This window comes from Rhinopithecus roxellana, chromosome 20 (assembly GCF_007565055.1).
Source record: "Rhinopithecus roxellana isolate Shanxi Qingling chromosome 20, ASM756505v1, whole genome shotgun sequence".
Taxonomy (NCBI): Eukaryota; Metazoa; Chordata; class Mammalia; order Primates; family Cercopithecidae; genus Rhinopithecus; species Rhinopithecus roxellana.
In genome coordinates this window covers 1,664,749-1,685,405 of record NC_044568.1, presented here as the reverse complement: position 1 = coordinate 1,685,405, position 20,657 = coordinate 1,664,749, and the positions used below count along the sequence as shown (strand labels likewise).

Sequence of the window (20,657 nt, the reverse complement as noted above, 5' to 3'; positions counted from 1 at the left end):
ATGAGGTCAGGAGATCGAGACCCTCCTGGCTAACACGGTGAAACCCCGTCTGTACTAAAAAATACAAAAAACTAGCCGGGCAAGGTGGCGGGCGCCTGTAGCCCCAGCTACTCGGGAGGCTGAGGCAGGAGAATGGCTTAAACCTGGGAGCCGGAGCTTGCAGTGAGCTGAGATCCGGCCACTGCACTCCAGCCTGGGCGACAGAGCGAGACTCTGTCTCAAAAAAAAAAAAAAAAAAAAAAAAAATTAGCTGGGTGTTGTGGCGGGCACCTGTAATCCCAGCTACTTGGGAGGCTTAGGCAGGAGAATCATTTGAACCTGGGAGGCGGACGGAGGTTGCAGTGAGCCAAGACCATGCCATTGCACTCCAACCTGGGTGACAAGGCAAAACTCCATCTATAAAATAAAATAACATAACATAAAACAAAATAAAATAAAATAAAGTTACCATACATCTCCCCCATGACCCAGCAATCTCACTCTTAGATATTTACCAAGAGAAATGGAGACATAAGTTCCCAAAAAGGTGTGTACAGAAGTGTTCATGGTGGCCTTATTCAAAACAGTTTCTAAGTGGAAACAATGCCAATTCCAACGACAGCTGAGTGGAGAAACAAACTGCGGTGCCTCTAACACTGTGGAAAAGTTTCATCGAAAGGAATGAACCACCCAACCCACGCAACACCACGGATGAATCGAAGACTCGAAGAAACATTACGCTGAGCAAAAGGAGCTGACCTGGGCTGGGCACAGTGGTCACAGCTGTGATCCCAGCACTTTGGTAGACCAAGGTGGGTGGATCACCTGAGGTCAGAATTTCGAGACCAGCCTGGCCAATGTAAAATACCATCTCTACTAAAAATATAAAATTAAATTAGCCTGGTGTGGTAGTGTGCACCTGTAGTCCCAGTTACTCGTGAGGCTGAGACAGGAGAATTGCTTGAACCCAGGAGGTAGAGGCTGCCATGAGCCAGGATTACGCCACTGCACTCCTGCCTGGGTGAGACACAGCAAAACTCCATCTCAAAAAAAAAAAAAAAAAAAGAAAAAAAAAAAAAAGAAAAGAAAAAGGAGCTGACGTGAAAAGAGTACAGACCTTATGATTCCATTTATGTGAGATTCAAGAACAGGAAAGATGCATTTGTGATGACAGAAGTCAAACAGCAGGACCCAGTGAACAACTGGAAGAGGATGGGAGTGTGCTCTCAGAGATGATAGAAATGTCTATTATCTTGAATTGGGTGGTAATTATAGGGTAAATACAATTGGTAAAACCCGGTGAATTGAAGGATTAACACTGAAATGCTTTTTTTTTTTTTTAAATGAAGTCTCACTCTGTCACCCAGGATGGAGTGCAATGGCGCCATCTCAGCTCATTGCAACCTGTGTCTTCTGGGTTCAAGCGATTCTCCTGCCTCACCCTCCCAAAGTGCTGGGATTACAGGCATAAGCCACCGTACCCGGCTGACTCATGCATTTTATTGTATGTAAAGTATACCTTTAAAAATGACAGCAGATGGCCAGGTACGGTGGCTTATGCCTATAATCCTAGCACTTTGGGAGGCTGAGACGGGCAGATCACGAGGTCAAGAGATCGAGACAATCCTGGCCAACATGGTGAAACCCCATCTCTACTAAAAATACAAAAATTAGCTGGGCGTGGTGGGGTGCATCTGTAGTCCCAGCTACTTGAGAGGCTGCAGCAGGAGAATCGCTTGAACCCAGGAGGTGGAGGTTGCAGTGAGCCGAGATCACACTATTGCATTCTAGCCTGGGTGACAGAGCGAGACTTCCATCTCAAAAAAAAAAAAAGAGCAAAGCAAATATACAAACTGTGAATTCATACAGAGCAAACACACCGAGCAAATACAGTTATTGCGAGTCTGTCTCCCAGATTTTAGTTCCAGCCTATTGTCACCACGTAAGAATGTGGGTCTTATGTTGCCAGCATTCCTTTTTCAAGAGAAATCTCAAAGTCTGGGTTTTGTTTGTTTGTTTGTTTGTTTGTTTGTTTGTTTGTTTTAATGGGAACTCTGATGACTTGTAAGGTTTGGCAAATTCAAAAGCAACAAAAATAGTTAAAATGCGGGGTGTGTCAAATGATGCACGGGGCTCTGTTTGGAACCTGTATTCCCGGGTCGCATATTCTCCTAGTGGGCTCAAGATGTGATTTCTTCCTGGATTTTCTACACTTTTAATAACACACTTTCACCTACCCACATCCCTAACAACCCAAATGCTGTTATTTGTTGCAAGAACTGAACAGAGCAAACCCTCAAAGCTGAAATAGAAAAGCTTTCCTAGGCAACATGCAAGCCTGGGAGAAGGAGTCCCTGTTAAGACAAGATACATTTGTTGACTTAGTAACCGTGAGCCCTTAGGCAAGTCTCTCAGCCTCTCTGAGCAATCAGTTTCCTCCCTAGCTCTCCCAAAACGACGCAATCCCCTAAGTTAACCATGAGCTGCCTACCTGGCATTTAGTTGACACTGAGGATTTCAAGGCTTATTCTTTCTCTTTAGTGTGGCTTCAAAGAGGGAAAACCACACTGTTTCTTCTCTCTCTCTCTGGTTTTGTTTGTTTCTATCTCCCAAGAGTCACGGTTCTCACAAACATGGCTTGCTTTTCATCCACAGTAGCTGCAGGAGAGATAGGGCTGGGCATGGTGGCTGACACCTGTAATCTCAGCATTTTGGGAGGCCAAGGTGGGCAGATTGCTTGGGCCCAGGAGTTTGAAACCAGCCTTAGACATCGTGGTGAAACCTCGTCTCTACGAAAACTAGAAAAAAAAAGAAAAGTTGGGTGTGGTTGTGTGCACCTATAGTCCCAGCTACAGGAGGCTGAGGTGGGAGGATCACCTGAACCCAGGAGGTGGAGGCTTCTCATCCTTCCCCTCCTCCACCACCCCCTTCTCTCCCTCCTTCCCCTCTTCCTTCCCCTCCCCCTCCTCCCCCTCCTCTTCCTCTCCTCCTCCCCCTCCTCCTCCTTCCCTCCTCCTCCTTCCCTCCTCTCCCTCCTCCTCCTCCCCTCCTCCTCCTCCTCCTCCCCCCCTCCTCCTCCTTTCTCTTCTTTTCCTTCTCCTTCTCCTCCTTCTTCTCTTGTTTTTTAATTTTTCCAGGCTGGAGTGTAGTGAGTGTAGTGGCACAATCTTGGCTCACTGCAACCTCTGCCTCCTGGGTTCAAGCGATTCTCCTGCCTCAGCCTCCCAAGTAGCTGGGAGTACAGGCGCGCACCACCAGGCCTGGCTAATTTTTGTATTTTTAGTAGAGATGGGGTTTCACCATGTTGGCCAGGCTGGTCTTGAACTCCTGACCTCAGGTGATTCGCCCACCTCGGCCTCCCAAAGTGCTGGGATTACAGGCGTGAGCTACTGCACCCAGCCCACTTCTTAATACTAAGTTTTTTTCTCTATTCAAGAAAGTCCAGTGTAGTTTTCCAGGGATTAAGTGGCATGAGATGTAGTAACAGACTGAATACAGAAGCAAATATGAGATTCCAGCTGTCTTCTCTTAAACTGGGCATTAAAAAGATTTGCAAAAAACGTAAAACAATGCCACTGTTTCCAATAAATCTTTTGGGAAAATATGGGACTTAAAAAAATAAAAAATTATTTAACATGCAGTAGGTTTACTATTCTTTAAAAAAGCAGTATGTAGGCCAGGCATGGTGGCTCACGCCTGTATCCCAGCACTTTGTCGAGTGGACCACCTGAGGTCAGGGGTTCAAGACCAGCCTGGCCAACATGGTGAAAACCCATCTCTACTAAAAGTACAAAAATTAGCCAGGCCTGGTGGTGCGCGCCTGTAATCCCAGTTACTCAGGAGGCTGAAAGTCACTTGAACCCAGGAGGTGGAGGTTGCAGTGAGCTGAGATTGTGCCATTGCACTCCAGCCTGGGCAACAGAAGGAGACTACAACTCAAAAAAAAAAAAAAAAGGCAGTACATATTTATAATTGTTTCTTGATTTAAATGTCTAATATGGTAAATATCTATAGCTATTGTCCACATAACAAAAGCTCCTTGGGGTCCCTTGGTGTTAAGGGGTCTATGACCAGTTTTAGAACTTGTGCTCTGTGGCCAACTTGTATGAGCCTGTGCACCTAGGAAAACTCCTGTAAATGTTATGTCTAAACCCAAAGCCATGTAATCTGTTAAAAGGTGTCTTCTGATGAAAATAGACCCTTACTGGAAAGCCTATTTATGGCAGTAGATTCCGTTGGGGTACAAGCTGTTTATATCTCAATAAACCTTGCTGGTTAGTGCATAGTAGATTGTTAATGAATCAACAAGGTCTTTAAAAATTAATCACTAAACACTTTAACAGTAGGTCAACCATGACAGAGAGGTTAAAATTTGGAGTGTGACTTCAAGACACTTGGAGATTACTGGAGTGGAACAAGATCCAGTGGAAGCCTGTTGACCAAAAACTTCCAGCAGCACAAATCTGGGTTATAGCAGGTGGCTTTACTGATAACCCACTGTCATGGGCATTGGTGGCAAGTTCCAGCGTGGGGGCAGTTGTATGGCATGTAGGTAAGTACCTGGGCTCTGCCTTCAGTGTTTAGCTAAATCCCGGCTCTACTGACTTTGTGACTTATGGTAAGTATTCCCATTCACTGCTCTGTGCGTCAGTCTACTCATTTGTCAAATAATTAGGACTGCTGTAAGGATTAAATAAAATAATGATCTGGGGTGGGAAATGACCAGCAAAACCTGCCCTTCTCCCTTCCTTGGCACAAGGCCGATTACACTGGGCAACCCCGATTTGTGTCTAGCTGTGGCTAACTCTTGCCAGTGGAATGAAAGGGACTGTGATCCGTGCGATTTCTGCCTCCCTTGCCCTTGTCTTCCCCTCCTTTCTGCCTTCTTGCTGGTCAGGATGGTGACTGAGTCCCCTTGCAGGCTGTGTGTATGGAAAACAGTAGAGCTGCTAGCAGCCCAGGTTCCTGTTGGAACAGAGAAGCCACTGACTTGGAGCCTCCCAGTGGACCGAGACATGGAACAGAATGAATTTCCTTATTTTAGTCGTGTTATTGCTGAGTCACTTGTTCCAACAGTGCAGGCTTTCACCCTAAAACATTCATGCACATTGTTTCCAAGTGTGGCTGCTCATGATAAACGCTGGGTAAACTTTGCTATCAGGACCCTGCTGTCTTGCTCTGGAAGGATACAGCTACTGCAGTCTCAGTACAGGAAAGACACAATACTTTTTTTGTTTTTCTTAAGACAGAGTCTCATTCTGTAGCCCAGGCTGGAGTACGGTGGCACAGTCTTGGCTCACTGCAACCTCTGCCTCCTGGGTTCCAGCAATTCTCCTGCCTCAGTCTCCTAAGTAGCTGGGATTACAAGTACACACCACCAACACGCTGGCTAATTTTTGTATTTTTAATAGAGAAGGGGTTTCGCCATGTTGGCCAGGCTGGTCTTGAACTCCCTACCTCAAGTGATCTGCCCACCTCAGCCTCCCAAAGTGCTGGGATTACAGGCGTGAGCCACCACACCCGGCCACACAGAACACATTCTGAATCTTTTGCAGTGTCGCAGAGACACATGCTTTGTCTTTAGACTCCACGGCTCAGTAGGTGTGTGACGTGGGCAAGTTACTTCACCTCTGCAAATCTGCTTCATTATCCGTTAAACGAGGGAGAAATAACAACACCTCCTTCGCAGAATAGTGGCGAGTCTTCAATAAGGTAACACCTGTAAATTGTTGAGCTTTCTTCCGTAAGTGCTAAATAACCGTGTGCTACTATTTTAATGACCATCTTCCATATTCCTAGTAGAGACCAGCTCATAAATTGCTACCTGTTGAAGTTGTTCTGAATCCGGGGTTGGTCGCTGCATCTTGCAGGTGTTTTGCCCAGCGGGATGATCACCTGATAATGAAAAGCATCTGGTTTTTAGTCCCAGGGCCTTCCTGTCCCCACATAGCCAAAGCCCACTGGGAGTTAGAATAAAACAGAGAAGGCAGATATGGGACCCGCTGGCCACACCTTAGGAAATGTCTGTTCTCAAGATGCCTGTTGATGTGGCTATAGCCTAGGCCTTAATGCAAGCCTGGCTCTAAGAAGCAAATTGTCCCGATTTTTTTTTTTTCTTTTTGAGATGGGATCTTGCTCTGTTGCCCAGGATGGAGTGCAGTGGCATGATCTTGGCTCACTGCAACCTCTGCCTCCTGGGTTCAAGCAATTCTCCTGCCTCAGCCTCCCAAGTAGCTGGGATTACAGGCGCCCACTAACATGCCCGGGTTAATTTTTGTAGTAGAGACGGGGTTTCACCATGTTGGCCAGGCGGGTCCCAAACTTCTGACCTCAGGTGATTCATCTACCTAGGCCTCCCAAAGTGCTGGATTATAGGCGTGAACCACCGCGCCCAGCTCCGATTGTTTCTGTTTGTTTGTTTTGAGATAGGATCTTGCTCTGTCACCCAGGCTGGAGTGCAGTGGCATGCTCACAGCTCACTGCAGTCTTGATCTCTTGGGCTCAAGCGATCCTCCTGCTTCAGCTTTCTGAGTAGCTAAGACTATAGGTGTGTGCCACCACACCTGGCTAGTTATTTTTTATTTTTTGTAGAGACGGGTTCTATGTTGTGTAGGCTGGTCTCAAGCTCCAGGGCTCAAACGATCAGCCCGCCTCGGCCTCCCAAAATGCTGAGATTACAGGAGTGAGCCACCATGCCCAACCTCAAGTATTTCATGGGTTATATATGATATCATTGTCTCTAATGTCCTCTAAATTCTACAACTTTCATTCATAATCACCCACATCCCATAATAAATAGTAGAGGGGAGGCTTTAGTGACATTCCATTGACTAAAGCAAAGGTGAGCAAACTATGCTCTCCACCGGCCAGGCCAGATCTGGCCCATTGCTTGTTTTTATCAATAAAGTTTTATTGGAACACAGCCATGTTCATTTGTTTACCTATCATCTCTGGCTTTTTGTGCAACAATGGTAGAGCTGAATACTTGTGACAGAGACCACATGGCCTGCAAAGCCTAAAATATTTACTACCTGGCCCTTTACAGAAAATACTGCCCTTTGACCCATAGCATCTCCCTGTGAGGTACCGTCTCCAGAGTCCAGGGAACTGGAAGGAAAAAACCTTCAAACTCTCCCATTCCCATTCCCACTCAGAAGTTGCTAAAACCCTCCAGGAAGAAACGTGAATTCCAAGCAACTGTCTGGTAACAAAGATAAATCCTTATTTGAAGCCCTCCAGCTTGACTAACAGCCCATTTGCCATCAACCTGGTTATTATGAGAATTTCAATTTAAATACAATCCTTCTCTCTCGCTCTCTTTTTTTATTTTTCTGAGACAGAATCTCACTCTGTTGCCCAGGCTGGAGTGCAGTGGTACCATCCTGACTCACTGCAACCTCTGCCTCGCGAGTTCAAGCAATTCTCGTGCCTCAGCCTCCGAGTAGCTGGGATTACAGGCATGAACCACCATGCCTGGTTAATACATATAATTCTTCTATGTGTGTGTCTAAACTACTGAGAAAAAGCACAAACAGGACAGAATTATGAACAAAGCACTCTCTTGAGGCTTTTCTCTGTTAGATACTTTCAAACTTAAAAAACAGACTGGGCAAGGTGGCTCACTCCTGTAATCCCAGGCCATTGGGAGGCCGAGGCTGACAGATCACCTGAGGTCAGAAGTTCGAGACCAGCCTGATCAACATGGAGAAACCCCAAGTCTACTAAAAATGCAAAATTAGCTATTGCACTCCAGCCTGGGCAACAACAGTGAAACTCTAACAACAACAACAAAAAAATTCCAAAATAATTTTGCCAAGGGAAGAAGCCAGACAGACAAAAAGTACATACTCTATGATTCCATTTACATACAAATCTAGAATCTGGGAACAAATTTCTTGTGATGGATATGTTTGCCTGGGGATGGGACAGGCAGGATGAAGGGGTCACATAGGGGAAGAAGGAAATTTCTGGGAGAGATGCTGATATGGTCTGGCTGTGTCCCCACCCAAATCTCATCTTGAATTAGTAGCTCCCATAATTCCCACGTGTTGTGGGAGGGACCCGGGGGGAGATAATGTAATCTTGGGGGCGGTTTCCCCCATACTGTTCTCGAGGTGAATAAGTCTCACGAGATCTGAGGATTTTATAATGGGTTCCCCCTTTCACTGGGTTCTCATTCTCTCTTTGCCAGCCACCATGTAAGGAGTTTCTGTGATCTTCTGCCATGATTGTGAGGCCTCCCCAGCCATGTGGAACTGTGAGTCCATTAAACTTGCTTCCTTTATAAACTACCCAGTCTCGGGTATGTCTTTATCAGTAGTGTGCAAATGGACTAATACAGATGGGTATGTTCGTTCTCTTGTAATGGTTTCATTGGTTATCCCTGTGTCAAAACTCTTCAAATTGTACATGTATGTGTAGTTTATCATGTAATTTCTACCTCAACAAAGTTGTTTTAAATAATCATAAAAGTCTTTATATAAATGGGTTCTTATGGAAAAACATGGACCAACATCACAGGAAAGAAGCCATGGTTGAAGTCGGGATGGAGGATTAGGGGCTGGAGGGAAATGCTTGGCTTCTGAGGACTTTCATGAACTAGTGAATGCACTGCCGATTATAACGGTGTGGCAGTATTTGAGTGTCTTGGTTCTGCTTATAAGTACTTTTTTTTTTTTTTTTAAGAGCCAGGGTCTTGCTCTGCTGCCCAGGCTATAGTGCAGTGGCACAATCATAGCTCATTGCAGCCTTGACCTCCCAGGCTCAAGCCATCCTCCCACCTCAACCTTCCAAGTATCTTGGACTACAGGTGTGCACCATCACATCTGGCTAATTTTTGTAATTTTTGAAGAGATGGGGATCTCACTATGCTGCCCAGGCTGATCTCTAATAACTCCTGGACTCAAGCAATCCTCCTGCCTTGGCCTCCCAAAGTGCTGGAATTACAGATGTGAGCCACTGTGCCCAGCTTCAAGCACATTCCTATCTTTAAAGGCTATGTATTTCTTCATGGAGCTAAACATCAGCACTCTGTTTCTGCTATTCAGTGTTAAAATGTCTGGAATGTATTCATTCCTGGATTCAGCCATTCAGCAGATATTTCTTAAGTGCAAATGTGTGCCAGGCAGTGTTCTAAGCTCTGGGGGTTAAACAGAAAGTGTGGCAGGTCTAGCCTTACTCTTGGGTCTTCATTCTCACTCTCTCTAGGGGCTTCTTCTCCCAGCCTAAGATCACGATGCTGCAGTGTTTCTCAAATTATGAACTAGAGCTACACACAAAGGCTTTTCTGACCTCTGTCTCCCTCTAGCTGCTGCACTGGCTCTCCTTTCCCTCCACAGATCAGTTCCTGACAGTCTACACTTGCCAATCCCTCTGGGACGCACCCGACCTCGCTGCAGGGTGGAGGCATCACTGCATGTCTGCTGGGAGAGTGTGGCAGCTAGCTCCCAGCTGAGTCTCCCCAAAAGGAATTGTCCTTAGCCAGAGGAAGAACAACTCCCAAATTCACAGTCTAAATCCAGTGCTTGGTCAGTGGGGAGGTCCCTGTCCTTCCTTGGGTGCAGAGCATATCTGAGGGGCATCCCAGCTGCACAGTTCCCCGAGAGGTTGGCTGAGGCCTCTGTTGCAGCCTTACTGCAGCTCAACTTCTCCCTCTGCCCTGTCCTGCCTCCCTTCCTCCCTCACCAACGTATTCTGAGTATATTTTCCAATAAGCCACCTCCACTCAGATCTGCATCTCAGAATGTGATTCTGGGGAAATCCAACCTACACCACTATCTTCACTTCCATCATCCATTAACCCCTCATCCCACTGGGATCCGGCATCTGCCTCTACCCCAAAAATGATCTCCACTGTCACAGATCCATGCATAGCTTTCGCCAAAGATTTTATTTCTTGACAGGCAGCATTTCAGACCGTGACTTTCTCCTTCCCTGAAATATCCCCTCTCCCCAGATCTGAGACTCCACTTTCTCATGGTGTCCATGCCCAACCCTCACCTCATCAATGCTTCTTTGAATCTTTGACTCTTCTGGTCAGATCTCTAGTCTCCTTTCTTCTTCTCAAATGATATTTCCTGAGCCCTCATTCTACATGCTTACGCGTTTCCATGCGTCAGCCATCACCTGTGATTTACAAATGTGATTTACCTGTGATTTACAAATCCCAAATTGATATCTCTATTATTGGTTTCTTCCTTAAACATGCATCTATCCATCCATTTATCCATCCATTTATCTATCCATCCGTCAATCCGTGCATCCGTCCAACTATCCAGCCATCTATCCATTCGTCCATCCATCCATCCACGCATCCATGCATGCATGCATGCATCCATCCATCCATCCATCCATCCGTCCATCCGTCCATCTGTCCATCCGCCTGTTCATCTGTCTGTCCATCCATCCATTCATCCATGCATCCAACAAATATTTTCAGAGTACATTCTATGTGCTCTGAGCTAGGTGCTAAGGATACAGTGGTGAAAAAATAGTGTCCTCACCCCTAAACGCAGCTACCAACTGGACAGCTCCACTGGGCTGTTTCCCAGGCTCCTTGACACATCATATTGCACACCCAACTGCCACTCCCTGCACCAGGAAACTCACTCTTATCCTCCAGGGTCCTCTCCCTTGGCTAGTACTGGTTCACCAAGTCAGAAACGTGAGATGGTCCTAGACTCCTCTTCTTCACTCTCCACAGATCCCAGCATCCATCTCATTGGCTCTTCGCACATTCAACTCTTCCTCGCATCTCTATGCAGAATCGCAGCCCTGATTCTGGCTTTTATAAATTCTTGCCTCAACTTCCAAATTAGTTTCCCAGCTAGCCTCAAGGCCCAGACTCTTCCGGTTCCTGCTCCACACCCTCCTAGAGGGGATGGTTAATGTTCACTCTTGAAGCACGTCACCCACCTTGGATCCCTTTTCTACCCTTACTGACTATGCTTGGGTGCCCCATGAAGCTGATTGCTATGGATTTCAGGTGATATCACCTGGCTCTCCTTGCTTCCTGGTATCCAGTTAGGTTTGACCAATAAGAGGTTCAAGCAGGCTGGGCGTGGTGGCTCACGCCTGTAATCCCAGCACTTTGGGAGGCTAAGGTGGGAGGATCAGTTGAGCCTGGGAGGGTGAGGTTGCAGTGAGCTGAGACTGCACCACTGCACTCCAGCTTAGGTGACAGAGTGAGACCTTGTCTCAGAAAAAAAAAAAAAAAAAAGACACCTCTTGATAGTCTTGATAGGCGTTTATATAGCTCTCATTGTCTTGGTGGCTAAACATTCCGGCTTCCAGATGAATATAGTTTATTTAACTGTTCCCTTCTTAGAACCAACACTACTAGTTTTTCCCCAATATCCCGTCTGTCCTTCCCCAACAGCAGAAGCGTCACATCTAAGCTGGGGACAAGACATTCAGGATAAAGACTACGAGTTGCAGCCTCCCTGCTCGTGTGATTTTCTGCCCAATGGGATGTGAGCATAGCTGGGCATCATGCCCTTAGTGGGGAGGAGCATGCTCTCCCCATCCCTCTGTCTCTCTCCCCACTGGCTGGGATGTGACTGTGGAAGTGAGATATCTGTGCCTATGCAGATTAAGACAGTGTTGCAAGGATGGAAGGCGTCTTAGGTCCTTAAGTAGAGCTAGGATACCAGCCCTGGACTCCTTACAGCTAGACAGTCCATGACAACAGGTTGGTCTAACTCCAAAGACCACATTAACCAATAACCAGTAGCAACTCCCAAGGTAAAGAAAGGCACGTGGAAAGAGCTCGTCCTCTGTCATGCTCCCTGACCTCCGACACTCACAACTTTTGCCGTGTCTGCACGTTGCCTCAACTGTTATTTACCTAACAGCTTCTTTCAATTTAGCCCTCTTGTAAAATACAACAGAAATGTATTTATTTAAAAGGGAAACTAGCCGGGCACAATAGCTCATGTCTAATCCCAGCAGTTTGGGAGGCCAAGGTGGAAGGATCGCTTGAGCCCAGGAGTTCGAGAGCAGCCTGAGAAACATAGTGAGATCTCATTTCTACAGGGGAAAAAAAAAAAAAAAAAATTAGCTGGGCATGGTGGTGTGAGTCTGTGGTCCCAGCTACTCAGGAGGCTGAGGTGAGAGGACCTCCTGATCCCAGGAGGTCGAAGCTACAGTGAGCCATGATCGTGCCACTGCACTCCAGCCTGGGGGACGGAGAGACCCTGTCTCTAAACAAACAAACAAATAAAAGGAAACCTTGGCCAAGCATGGTGGCTCATGCCTGTAATCCCAATACTTTGGGAGGCCGAGGCGAGTGGATCACGAGGTCAGGAGTTCAAGACCAGCCTGGCCAAGACGGTGAAACCCCGTCTGTACTAAAAATACAAAAACTAGCCAGGCGCTGCGGCAGGCGCCTGTAATCCCAGCTACTTGGGAGGCTGAGGCAGGAGAGTTGCTTGAACCCTGGGGACAGAGGTTGCAATGGGCCGAGATCACACCATTGCACTCCAGCCTGGGCGACAGAGAAGACTCCATCTCAAAAAAAAAAAAAAAAGAAACCTTAACAGACCATTGCTATTTGCCATATCCAACAGGGGGTGAAGAAAAACCCAATAAAACCAAACAATGTTATTAAATCAAAAATTAAAAACAAAATCAAATACAGGTACCCTGAAAAACAAGTTCCCAAAGAGAAGAATGGGCCTTTTGTTGCTTATGCCATAAGTACCTGTAGTCATTGCCATTACCCATAACCTTTAACTTTATGCCTGAAAAGTCTCATTTTAATCACTTAGGATTTAATCACGTGATCTCATTTTCATCACGGTGACTCTAGAAAGTGCAATGATGGCAAGGGGCTTGGGTTCTGGTGTCACAGCAGAACCGGGGGGAAGCCTGCACCTCGGGCCTCCAGAGATCAATGGCTAGGCACTGGGGACTGGAAGCCCCGGCCCCAGCAAACCTCACCACAGCACTGGGTCCTAAAGGGTCTTGGGGTCACTTGCTGAGATGACTTTTTTTTTTTTTTTTACCTTTTTGTTGTCAACTTATTTACTCCTTTGCCAATATTCAAATAGGCAGGCATTCATAAAACAGCGAAAAAAAAGAAAAAGAAAAAATCCTCTAAAACGGCCAAAGAATCTGTTGTACTTTACTTTTTAGAAACCTGGAAACCAGGAGCTCTGGCATTTGTGGAATAGCAGCATTAAAAATATCTACGATAGGCTGGGCTCAGTGGCTCACGCCTGTAATCCCAGCACTTTGGGAGACTGAGGTGGGCAGATCACCTGAGGTCAGGAGTTTGGGACCAGCCTGGCCAACATGGTGAAACCCTATCTCTAATAAAAATACAAAAATTAGCCGGGTGTGGTGGTACATGCTTGTAATCCCAGCTACTCGGGAGGCTGAGGCAGAACTGCTTGAACTGGGGAGGTGGAGGTTACAGTGAGCCGAGATGGAGCCAATGCACTCCAGCCTGGGAGAGAGAGCGAGACTCCCTCAACTCAGTTCCCCTCAATAGTCACATCTTGAAAAACTATTATAGTACAATATCACAACCAGGAGACTGACAGTCATCTGTTTCACTGCATTCAGATGTCCCAGGTTTTACTTGTATTCATGTGTGTGTGTGCGCATGTGCACGTGAGAACGTGTGCATTTAGACATAAAGCAGGAAAACAAAGTGATAGCAAATTGTAATGTGCTATAAAAAAGTAAAGGTTTTAAAACATGCTGGGGCCCTATTAAAATTAGACTGTCTGGGGTGGGGCCTGAGCTTTGGGATACTTACAAGTGATTTTAACAGGCAGCCAGGCCTGGAAAGCATGGCCTTAGCCTTGGAGCCCTGCCCTCATTCATTCTCTGGGGGTCTCACTATATTGCCCAGGCTGGTCTCTAACTCCTGGGCTCAAGTGATTCTCCTCTCTGCCTCCCAAAGTGCTGGATTACAGCGGAGGGCCACCGCGCCTGACCCAGTGGCCGCCTTTCACTGTCCCCTTTGCCCAATCTGTCTCAGACACCCTGGGCTCCGGGCTGTTACCTGAATTGTCCTTTCCCCAAGCTGGGCTGCTGCTTCCCATCTTTCAGGTGTCTGCTTGGACACCACCTCCTCAAAAAGGAGTATTTTACTCCAATGCTCAGGCCATCTTTGGTGGGTTCTGAGAAGCGGTGACCAGGGATTGCCAGTGTGCCACGGAGTCCCACTGCCCCCATCCATCTCCCAGCCTCGTCTTCACAGCAGTTCTCTGTAGAGATGGGAGCAGTGGTTGAGGGGTGCTTTCCATAGAATACAGAGCCAAAGCCTTAAACAAGAGCCCCCCCACCCCCAAACCTCCCAAAGCCCAGGCTCAGCACTCCTGGGGGAGGGAGGGGTCTGTCGGGTACAGGAGAGGATTAGGTAAGGCAGAATCACAAAGGCATAGAACTCTCCCTCTACAGTCTCAGCGTCCCTGGGGCACATCTGACCCCGTCGGGCAGGAAGTCTCCACATGGTGAGAGCACATCTTTAACCTCTCCTGAACCCTTTCTAACCTCTCTTCTCACCTTTGATAAGTGAATCTACCCAGAATGGAATACATTTTACTTCTTGTATAGCTCTCTTTTATATATGGACACTGATTTTCTGTATAAGGCAATGATACCCACTTCCCTTTGTAAAGAAACTGGAGAAGTTGATCAAAAAATTTTTTTAAAATTTATTTTTGATCTGGGTGTCTCAGGTTGAACATGTTGCCCAGGTTGGTCTCAGATGCCTGGGCTCAAGCAATCCTCCTTCTTCAGCCTCAGGGACTACAGGCTCATGCCTCTATGCCCAGCAGAAGTTGATTTTATGACTATGAAATTGATAGAAACCCAGGCGGTTCAAGGATGCGGCAATATTAGAACAAAGTCTGTGTACTGGGTTCAGGCCTGCAGATTAGGTCCTGGCATCACTTGGTTGGAACTGCAGACTGCAGTCCTGCTCTCCCCACAGGCTGGAGCGACCTGGGGTCAACTGTTAGCCAGTGGGACTCTCTCTCTTGCCTCTTTGCCGGGGCTCAGCCAATGACTCCCTGCCAGCTGTGATCTGTCAACACAGCTCTGAGGAACCTCTTCAGTCCTGCTTCTTAGAGTGGAACTGGGTCCTGACTGCACCCTGCTGTGGGGTGGTTCACCTTCCAAAAGCATCAGACTTTTTGAAGAAAAGCAATTTAAGTGGCTATTTAAAGCAGTATTTTTAGATGAAAAGATGTGGAGCAGAATGCAACATTCACATGCAGCTTAACCTAAAATTCCAACCTTTACACTCTGCCCCTGGATCCCAGGGGGGTCCACATGCTGTGTCCTCTAGCTTTGGGGATATGTTGGTAGACAACTTGAGATACTGTCCACCAGTGCAAATGGTGCTGTGGTTTTCTGTTCCTAGGGCCAGGCTGGAAAACTCTGAAAATAACAAATGCATAAAGCACTTGGCAGGGCCGGGCACGGTAGCTCACACCTATAATCCTGGCACTTTGGGAGGCCGAGGCAGGCGGATCACTTCAGCCCAGGAGTGTGAGACCATCCTGGGTGAAATGGTGACACCCCATCTCTACTAACAACAACAATAACAAAAACTTAGCTGGGCGTGGTTGCTCACACCTGTAATCCCAGCACATTGGGAGACTGAGACGGGCGGATCACTTGAGTCCAGCAGTTCAAGACCAGCCTGGGCAAAATGATGAAACCCCATCTCTAATCACAAAAAAACAAAAATAAAAACAACGAAAACAACTTAGCTGGGTGTGGTGGCTCACGCCTGTAATCTCAGCACTTTGGGAGGCCGACGCAGGTGGATCACTTGAGCCCAGCAGTTCGAGACCAGCCTGGGCCACACAGTGAAATCCTGTCTCTTAACAACAACAACAAAATAGCTGGGCATGGTGGTGCACGCCTGTAGTTCCAGCTACTTGGGAGGCTGAGGTAGATCACTTGAGCCTGGGAAGTTGAGGCTGCAGTGAGCTGAGATTGAGCCACTGCACTCCAACCTGGGCGACAGAGTGACACTGTCTTAAAACAGAATAAAGCTTTTTAAAAAAGTGCCTGGCACGTAGAGAACCCTTAGCACACCAATGTTGTTACTCCCCCTTCCCTTGGACCGTGTAAATACCTATTCAGGCCAAGTTCCACCAGGGCTGAAGGCCTGGTCTCTGTCAACGTCCATGTGAGTTCCAGTTCTGGCTCTTGTTCAGACTCCCCTCTGCACATCTGGAATCAAAGGATCAGCAGGAAAAGATCTGAACTTTGGAGACGAGGGAAAACCAATTAAGTCCCAACGCATGGAAATGATGCCTTAGCCAAAAGTTAAGACGGCTTGCTCAGTGCAACCTCGATTTGTCATCCTCCCAACTTTTCGAGACTGGGTCTCAGTATATTGCCCAGGGTGGTCTCGAACTCTTGAGCTCAAGTGATCCTCCCACCTCAGCCTCCCAAAGTGCTAGGATGACATGCATGAGACAACCATGCCCGGCCATCCCTCAGTCTTGATGCAAATACTCCTCCTTCATCTCAGTCCCTATCTTCATGCTGTTCAACCTGAATTTGATCCTCTGGATCAAAAACCCCCCTTTGACCTTAGCATCATTCCCCGGTTCATCCACCTGCACAAGCCAACAGCATGGCACTACCACAGTCTCCTGTCCTCAGGTGTCAACAGGTGACAGCTCAGCTGCTATTCCTTGCAATATTTATTCAGCCACTATCATCGATCTGAGAAGGTGGATGACAAAGACTAGTGAGAGCCTATTCAGCATGTGGTGGCCTAGCACAGTTCCTTGAAATGATGGAAGGAGCTATTTTAACTCTTGACTGGGGAAGGAAGTCCAGGGCAAGCTATCCTCCAGTCTTTTGAGGGTGGAAAGCATAGCACTGTGGAGAAGCTGAGGTTCATCAGAGCTGGAAACACACCCAGGGGAGCAGAACAAGGAGGGATATTTGAAAATGTATAAATGCCTGTGAGGCCAGGCGCAGTGGCTCACGCCTGTAATCCCAGCACTTTGGGAGGCTGAGATGGGCAGATTGCTTGAGCTTAGGAGTTTGAGACCAGCCTGAGCAACATGGTGAAACCCCATCTCTATTAAAAATGCAAAACTTAGCCAGATTCGGTGGTAGGTGCCTGTAATCCCAGCTACTTGAAAGGCTGAGGGACGAGAATCCTTTGAGCCTGGGAGGCGGAGGTTACAGTGAGCCGAGATCCAGAGTGAAACCCTGTAGAAAGAAAAAAAAGAAAGAAAGAAAAAACACAGAAAAAAAAGGAAGAAAGGAGAAAGAGAAAAGGAAGAAAGAAAAAACGCGTTAAGTGCCTGTGTTAAAAAGTTTACCCCGACTCTTGGTGGCACTGAGTGACTAGAAAGCCCCGAGTCGGGGGCCCAGCACGGTCAGCTGCAGGTCTGTGCCAGACAAAGGGCAGCACCCAGGAACTGGCAGTCGGGATTAAGACCGAGAAGTAATGGTGGCTGAGGGAATAGAGCTGTATTTATTTAAGGACTAGGCAAAGATCCAAACCACTTTAAAAAATTTTAAATCAAACACTTTATTTCCACATAACAAGCGCAAAAAACTCCCAAACACTTTAACAATACAAGTAACGCAGTTATGAATTATATACTACTCAAAGCCCCAAGGTCAGAAGGTCAATCAGCTTAACGCTCCAAACATTTCCAGACATGGTTTTTCAAAGCTACCTTTGGTTTTTGGAAAAACCAGTATGGAAGTCAATATACATTGAACGCACTGAATAACATTTGCTTATAGTAAGGTGTCCGACAACATTAGCTTACACCTGGCAAGTTGGAGCATGATCTGAAGTCATACACTGAAATCCATACACAGGTTTCGCCCCCGAGCTCCTGCAGGGAGAAGTGAGGGCCGTGAAGGGGGAAGAAAAGGCCAGTCCGGGTGTGGCGTTTCTCGCTTTGTAACAGAGGTATGAGAGTTTAACACTAGTACACTGTCAAGTCATTAAGCTTCATGTTCCACATGGTTTCTTGCTGAGGCTTGAGATGGGCACAAATGGTGGGGAAGATGAAGTCACAGAAGAGTTTTGAGCAACAAGATCCCAAAGATGCTCAGAGAGGGTGGGAAGGAGCAAGCTACAGTTTCCCATTGTTCTCACATTATTTCAGGGTGAAATTGTGATGAGTTCAGATAAAATGTTCAAATATTTGCTTAAATTTTTAATCGGTTGCTCTATGAGAACCCTCATACATAGCAACTTTGAAACTTTCATTATAAAAAAGAGCCTACAAATAAATTCACAAAAAGGAGACAATTAATGTTGAGCAGCCAAAAAGTCATGGTTTATTATATCCGAAGAAATTTCATAATTCAAACACAACCAAACTGTACATTTTACAATCACATTCTATTTGTAAACAGTTAAAAGCCACTGACTTCTTTTGCATCTTAGGACACAAACAGTTAGAATCAAGGCAATGAAATGATGGCAAATTCTGTACTGTTAAAATTTTTACCCTTGTTTAGTCTCTCTTCTTTGACTAAGCAAGCATTATAATACCATTTGTGGGCAAAAAAAGGGGGGGAGGAAAGAAAGTTTAAAATGGTGTAACTCGTTAGTTTGCAACAACATTTAAAATTTTCTTTATACAACAAACAACTCTGTAAGCCCAATACCTTGGTTACAGTATGCATAGTTACTGATTTCGGCTTTAAGGTACAACAGTTAAACATTAACACAGTCACAAGAGAGCAGAAACATATGGAGCCACTTGATGGGATTACAAAAAATTATTACCTACTGATTATTAGCAAACCATCATCACTCACTAATAAAAAGACAGCATCTGAAAGCAGAATGTCAAACTCCAGCTTTAAGCGTTTTTTTGTTTTTTGTTTTTTCTTTTTTGGCAGAGAAAATTCTTTAACAGAGCAATATGTAGTATCAGTGCTAAAAGTTGGGGTTTTTGTTTTTTTCCTATAAGAAACTACAAGGAGTTTATTTATTTTTTTTTAATTTTTAAAATTTTTTTTTTTAACTGGGGAACTGGTTTTCCTGAGAACCATGCTCTTTGATTTGGGACAGGAATAGAAAAACAAAAGAACATGGCCAAATGCTGCTCCTTTTTCCCAGAGATAGAAAGCATCTTTTAAATCATCCTCCATTTTTTTTTTGTCTTTTACATTTTTTTTAAATGATGGAAGAGTAAACATTTTTTTTTCTCAAAAAACAAACAAAAAAATCTGTAAACAAGAAGGTTCAACGTGGGAACCTCCAAAACAAAATGGAAAGCCTATTCAAAGTGCAGGGCCCGTCCTGGGTGGCAGGTGGGCTGCAAGTCACAGCTGTGGCCACAGTTTTTCAAACTGCAGAGCGAAATTCTTTAGTTTTACAACATGAAAAAACTGGTGCAACACTTTCATTAATAATCCTAAGTCAGTCCTAACTTGATCTTTTAAACTCCACGATACCACAATAAGGTAGGCAACATCAAGGCATAGTAGAGAGCGCACGCCTCCTAAGAACACCCTTGAGTAAACATTGACACTGGGACAGCTGCCCCCATACTGCCGATGAGACGGAGAGAACATCATTCAGTGCAAAGGGAAAAGCTCATACGGTATCAGCCCAAAAAATGGTTTTGCAAGAGAGAAAAAAAGGGGAGGGGAGGAGGAATAGAAGGAAGAAGAAAAAAAAAAAAAGAATCCAAAGGCTAAACATGATGAATAGACACAAGCGAGCTCATTCTCTACGGTTTAGCATGTATGGCGCTATTTGGGAGTGTAATAGAGTAGATACCTTTTCACATTATAATATTGGCCTGCATGATTCAAGTATTCAAACTGATATGTTTTGGGGAAAACAAAGTGGAAAATGTGCAGAGAATAGCTGTTCCCACAGGCGGCCCCTGGCTGCAGGCGGCGAGCCCCACTTAGTGCTCCTTTCCCTCGCGTCTGAGGTCCCGGTCGGTGAGTCTGCATCTACACTGTTACATGGACTCTCCACCCCCACCCAGGTGGTCAACAGAAAGAAAAGCGTTAATGGGAGATGGGCTGCTAATTCCTCGGGGGTCGCTGCTGCTTGGAGGACCCCACAGGCTTGTGGAATAATGCGGGGTCCCCCAGAGTGAAGTGCCGTGAAGGTCTCCACAGTTAGTTCCCGACAGCCCAGCACCATTCCAGTGATTGAGATCGGTCCGGCTGGAGAATGAGTGGGAACAGTCGAGGGAGCCCAGCCGGCTCTGGCTGGACCCAAGAGACTGCCAGCCGGGAGAAGGGGTCAGAGACTGGCTTTGTGCAAAGAAACGACTGATCTCCTCTTCACTGGCAAACTCAGCAAGAATAGTAGTGTTCCCCAGTACACACCTAGAGGAGAGAGGCACCGCGGACACATGAGGACAGTGCGCCAGGAGGGCTTCATTCACTCACAAGTGAGGGTGCAACTTGTCTCTGCTAGAAAAGCCACAGAAGGCGCAGAGGGAGAGACCACACCACATAACCCGAGTGCCCTCCCTTCACCCGAGCATGTGCGCACAGCTCTTCAGGACCTGGTGCCTTGACCAGAGCGAACTTCCTCTGTCTCCCATGGGCAATGTAAAGGACTTTCTAGGGCCATTTGGCTAGGTCCGATTCCCTGCTTAGGAGTGCTGACCTTGGAATCAGGGCACTACTGTGGCCAACAGGAGCCACCCACACAGGACCCGGTGCGGGGCCCTGGGCCAGGCTGTGCTGTC

General features: G+C 46.4%; 2 protein-coding genes across 12 annotated transcripts in view; both read right to left on the bottom strand.

Moving 5' to 3' along the window:
- SLC5A11 (solute carrier family 5 member 11) overlaps positions 1-16,954 on the bottom strand; it is a 97,780-nt gene extending 80,826 nt beyond the window's left edge. For both annotated transcript variants that reach the window (XM_030925145.1, XM_010367862.2), the window contains exons 1-4: positions 16,079-16,954; positions 13,991-14,195; positions 5,804-5,874; positions 2,471-2,777 (exon numbers count right to left, since the gene is read on the bottom strand). The gene's annotated coding sequence lies outside the window, so the exon portion shown is untranslated. The remainder of the gene's footprint in view (positions 1-2,470; positions 2,778-5,803; positions 5,875-13,990; positions 14,196-16,078) is intronic.
- A 525-nt stretch (positions 16,955-17,479) lies between these two features.
- The window catches only part of TNRC6A (trinucleotide repeat containing adaptor 6A), a 101,496-nt gene continuing 98,318 nt past the window's right edge, over positions 17,480-20,657 (bottom strand). For 5 of the 10 annotated variants that reach the window (XM_030925135.1, XM_030925137.1, XM_030925133.1 and 2 more), the window contains one exon: positions 18,961-20,289. In XM_030925135.1, the coding sequence (XP_030780995.1) occupies positions 19,914-20,289 (376 nt within the window). In that variant the 3' untranslated portion in view covers positions 18,961-19,913. Of the gene's footprint in view, positions 20,290-20,657 lie in introns of all 10 variants that reach the window. The other 5 variants (XM_030925138.1, XM_030925129.1, XM_030925132.1 and 2 more) reach the window with 2 other exon arrangements.